The sequence below is a fragment of the Rutidosis leptorrhynchoides genome, chromosome 5, assembly GCF_046630445.1.
Source record: "Rutidosis leptorrhynchoides isolate AG116_Rl617_1_P2 chromosome 5, CSIRO_AGI_Rlap_v1, whole genome shotgun sequence".
Taxonomy (NCBI): domain Eukaryota; kingdom Viridiplantae; phylum Streptophyta; class Magnoliopsida; order Asterales; family Asteraceae; genus Rutidosis; species Rutidosis leptorrhynchoides.
The window spans coordinates 46,470,870-46,475,238 of record NC_092337.1 but is presented as its reverse complement, the minus strand read 5'-3'; the positions used below and the strand labels follow the sequence as shown (position 1 = coordinate 46,475,238).

Here is a 4,369-nt window from a genome sequence, read left to right as displayed (position 1 = left end):
AAGTGTCAAAATTTTAATAATATATTAAAAATATTTGACGCAACATTTTTTCAAGTATTAAATTTTTTTAATGGTGCGGAAATAATAGACTTGGGCCCAATTTAACCCCAAAAGTTAACCCAATGCTGATGTGGGATGATTTACTCAACACGCCCTCCTCACATGAGGCGCAGTTAACTGCGGGCGCGGTCTCAACATCAATGACCGAGTGTGGTCCCAACATCAATAACCGTAGCTCTGATACCATAATTCAACCCTAAAAGTTAACTAAAGGGGATGATGATCCCAAACTATTATAAGCACCACAATATTTTTACCCAAGGCCGATGAGAGATGATTTACTCAACAAACGAGGTATTTTTTCACGTTCTTAACTTATATTCACACTTCTAAGTACAAAAAACTAATTTAAAAAGTGTTAAAAACTATTGTATAAGATTAGTTGTTCTGTTTATATATGTTTTGAATAATTATAAATTAACTCATTAATAGAACATCAATGTCAATGTCAATATTTATCACTATCTTTTTAAACACACGAAACAAATAAAATCTGGTGATTGTGGAGACGAACAAAAAGAAGAAGAATGTTTGACAATCTTGGTTCAACAAATATTTCGGTGAATTGCGGTGACGCGGTGTCAAATTTAACCAGGAAATTACACTCTCATTTCTTAAGCATTGCAAATGTAATTACGATTATATGTTATTTAGCACTATAAAACCATACGCTGGCATGGTCATCTTCTTTACAACTATCTTCAAACCCTAGCTAGCAAGTTTTCAATTTGGTATCGATTTGCATCTTCTTGTTTTAATTTAGATCATCATACTTCATTAATAATGAACGCACCCTTAAATTCTTAACAAAAATGAAATTTAAATACTTGATCCAAAGTTTCTTACTTGATGAATTTTTGTACTATTTGTGAAATAATTTAACGTTTAATCACTTCTTCTCAGGTGAGAGATGAGAAGCGGTATTAACGATTTTTGTACCACGTTTTGCAAGATGGGTTCAATGGCTGATTCTTTTGATTATGTGAGTTTTATGTTCTCTATGAGTTAACTTTATTCTTAAATAATGATTGCTAAACCGTAAGTTGAATCCACAACTCTTAGGAAAAAAAAACTGTTTTCTGTTACGTTAGATGCTCCGGCGCAATTCCGTTATTCAAACTCGCCGGTGCTGGCCGGAACTACCGAGAAATTTTATAGCATTGACCGATAAACCGGCGGCTATTTAGGTAGGAGTATATATTAATCATAACAAGTGGCTTATCACATCCGCACCAATCATATTTCGTTCACGTTCTTTTTGGAGTACGGAGTATTTTGTTTTTATCTCTTTATTGATGATGTTTTCTTTAATAAATAATCACTACGTAATAATAAATTAATAATATAATATTAATTAATATATTATATTAAAAAGAATAATAATAATAATACTGTAATAATTAATAAATGAATGAATAATAATGTACTTTTCATTTGTTTTTATTTTTGGGTAAGCAGGGAAACCCTCCTATAAACGAGCACATTGACTCCCACATAGAAGGTAAAAAAATATCTGATATGACATATTATAACGCAGCGTTTTCAAACGAGAAAATGGACTAATTAACATGGTACCAGGCCGTAGCGTGCAATGAAATAACAATGGTCAAAATGTGTACTAGATAGAGGTTAGCACTTAACAATTTATGAAGAACAATAAAAAAGTATGCTTATTAGCATGTAATGAATCGAGTTAATACTAATACTACTCCGTACGCCTCATATATAAAAAGTTTCATGTTTAATTTTTTATTGAACTTTAGATATATCAATAAATTATATAATTTGTGATTCATTTAATATTATTATAAAGAGTAACTAATAAATTAATTGTCATATATAATGCTAAATTTTCAAATAATAAAAATTGCATAATTGAAACGTTAATAAGTTTTTGTTGTTATTTCGAGTAAAGAATAATAATTTTATAACATATAAAAGTGAACAATTTTTTTTTGTTGGACCATGGGAGTAATAACAATTATTGCAAACAAAAGTAGTATTTTAATTAATACCACTTGATCGAAGTTGAAGTGTTTTTAAAACTTGTTTAAAAACATATTTAGATAACCTAAATTAAGACACTATTATTTATATTTCAAAACATGTTTTAAAACATACTTGGATAACCTAAACTAAGACAATATTATTTACACTAGGGTTTTTTTATTTCTGTATTATTGTTTCTATTCACATATATGTGAGAAATCAACGTTATTTAATGCTTCATTTAACAGGTCAACACGGCACCTTCAAGTCTAAAACCAAAATCCTACAAGCTAAAGTTTCTAAATAAAGTTGGTCCTCAGGTGATCACCGGAAAAAATGGTCATAGGGGAATTAAAGCAAGTGGTGGATACGAGAACATTGTAGTTGAGTTGGTTGATAGCGAGACCGGCCTACTCATCACCGATGAGCCCGCCGCTTCGAAAACAGTCAGAATAGTACTTCTGCCCGAAGAGTTTTATGGTTTTTCGACACGTTCACAATTCGAAACAAGTATCGTCTATGATTATGGAAGTAAGAAAAATATTCTTCGTGGTGATCTTTATGTTAAACTTGAGAATGGTAGAGGAACTATTGGGAAAATTTGGATTAAGCATGATAGAAATCATCTTAGAAAGGTGAAATTTCGGTTAGGCGCAATGATCAATGTACCTGATTGTTCCTATGAGATCAAAGAGGCTATATCGGAACCATTTGAAGTCATCGACTACCGCAATGTGTGTAAGTATATATTATTCCTTGACAGTTTTAACTTTTATCTTTATCACATCTACTCATCTGATATACGCGGTTTAATCGTGTTATATATTTTGTGATCGTTTCTGGCCATTTTCTCTGGCTACCGACAGGTTTTAAACTTGAGATAGACCTTATGGAGGGGATATCAGAAATCAAACTACTAAACTACGATGACATGGTTACAACAATATATCAATATCTATATTTACTAAAGTGATTTTTATTTTTATTTTTTTGTAGTGACTTGTAAGAATAATCGAGCAGTTAAACCAAACGATAAGGTGTCAAAACTGAAGAATGTTGGGAAGACCATATGTAAGCGTTTCATGAAGGCAAACATCAAGAACGTCGCAAATTTTCTCGAAATGTTCAATTCGAACGCTGCTGATCTTCAAGAGGTTATTAAAATTTTCACTGCTAGATATTTATATTTATTTATATATCTTGGAAGAAGTTTATAACTCTAAAATTTGTTTTACTAATTATTAACTAGATATATGGTTGCAAAGGAAAAAAGTTTGACGAGACTGTTCAGCATGCGAAAACGTCATTATTTGTCTCGGATAAAAATGTATGTTTCATTTAACAATTACTACAGTAATAGGAATTAGTAACTGTTAATAAACCACTTGGGGTAAACTTTGTAGTCTAGCGCATGTGGATCGACTGGATCTAGCTCCCAAGGACGGGGCCACACGGTGCCTGTTGAGAACGAGGGTCGTGCTGAAGTTGATATCAAGTCATATGAACCAAGTCCATCATCCAACAACACGATGCCGATGACATCTGATCCCGGTCCTCTTACAGTTCAAGATTATGAACAATTATATTATTATGATGATGATGATGAATATTTAAGCTCAACCTCTACATGGATTGGGAATAGTACATTAGATAACAATTGAGAAAAGGAGGACCCAGGTGTGATATAGTAGCAAACAAAATGTCGACTGTAATTATAATACTACGGAATATATTATACAGGTGTGATATAGTAGCAAACAAAATATATATTATATAGAATAGAATATATAGATTATTCTATATCTATCTATACGGAATTTATTTTAAGACGGTAATTTAGAAAAGGAAAAAAAAAAAAAAAAAAACTAAGACTATTATTTTACTAATAAAACTACTTGCCTTTCAAAAAAAAATAATACTGATTGTCAAGTGTGATGGTGTAATAAAGTACACTACTAAAAAAAATTCATTTGTTGACATTTGCATTATTTTTTGACGCCTTAAAATGTAAATAATTTAACATGTTTTTGACACCTATAGATGTTACTAAGTTTTTGACACTTAAAATTGCCAAAAGAAAAATTTTTTGACATTTTAAAAGTGTCAAAAAGTCAATACACCTTCAAATTTTTTGACACCATATTTTTTAACACTTCAATTTTTTGCCACCATATTTTTTGACACTTCAATTTTTTAAAACCATATTTTTCCACGCTTTCAACTTTTTGATACTTATAAGTGTCAAAAACATGTCAAAGTTATTCATGAGTTAAATGTCAAAAAAAAAAAAAAAATGGAAGTGTCAAAAAATAAACATTTA

The 4,369-nt window shown here is 30.6% G+C and overlaps 1 protein-coding gene across 1 annotated transcript; it reads left to right on the top strand.

Annotated features, from left to right (window-relative positions):
- The first annotated feature begins 678 nt into the window (after window positions 1-678).
- Window positions 679-3,944, top strand: LOC139849262 (calmodulin-binding protein 60 F-like). Its single transcript, XM_071838920.1, has 6 exons — window positions 679-791; window positions 964-1,042; window positions 2,298-2,787; window positions 3,046-3,203; window positions 3,299-3,376; window positions 3,453-3,944. The coding sequence occupies exons 2-6, from the start codon at window positions 971-973 to the stop codon at window positions 3,708-3,710; spliced, it is 1,056 nt and encodes a 351-aa protein (XP_071695021.1). The 5' UTR covers window positions 679-791; window positions 964-970; the 3' UTR covers window positions 3,711-3,944.
- The last annotated feature ends 425 nt before the right edge of the window (window positions 3,945-4,369 follow it).

Bases quoted from the DNA above. Each gene is read 5' to 3' on its own strand.
- LOC139849262 (XM_071838920.1), top strand. From the start codon at position 971: ATGAGAAGCGGTATTAACGATTTTTGTACCACGTTTTGCAAGATGGGT. The intron at 2,788-3,045 runs GTAAGTATATAT...ATTTTTTTGTAG, and splicing joins CATCGACTACCGCAATGTGT to TGACTTGTAAGAATAATCGA. The intron at 3,377-3,452 runs GTATGTTTCATT...TAAACTTTGTAG, and splicing joins TATTTGTCTCGGATAAAAAT to TCTAGCGCATGTGGATCGAC.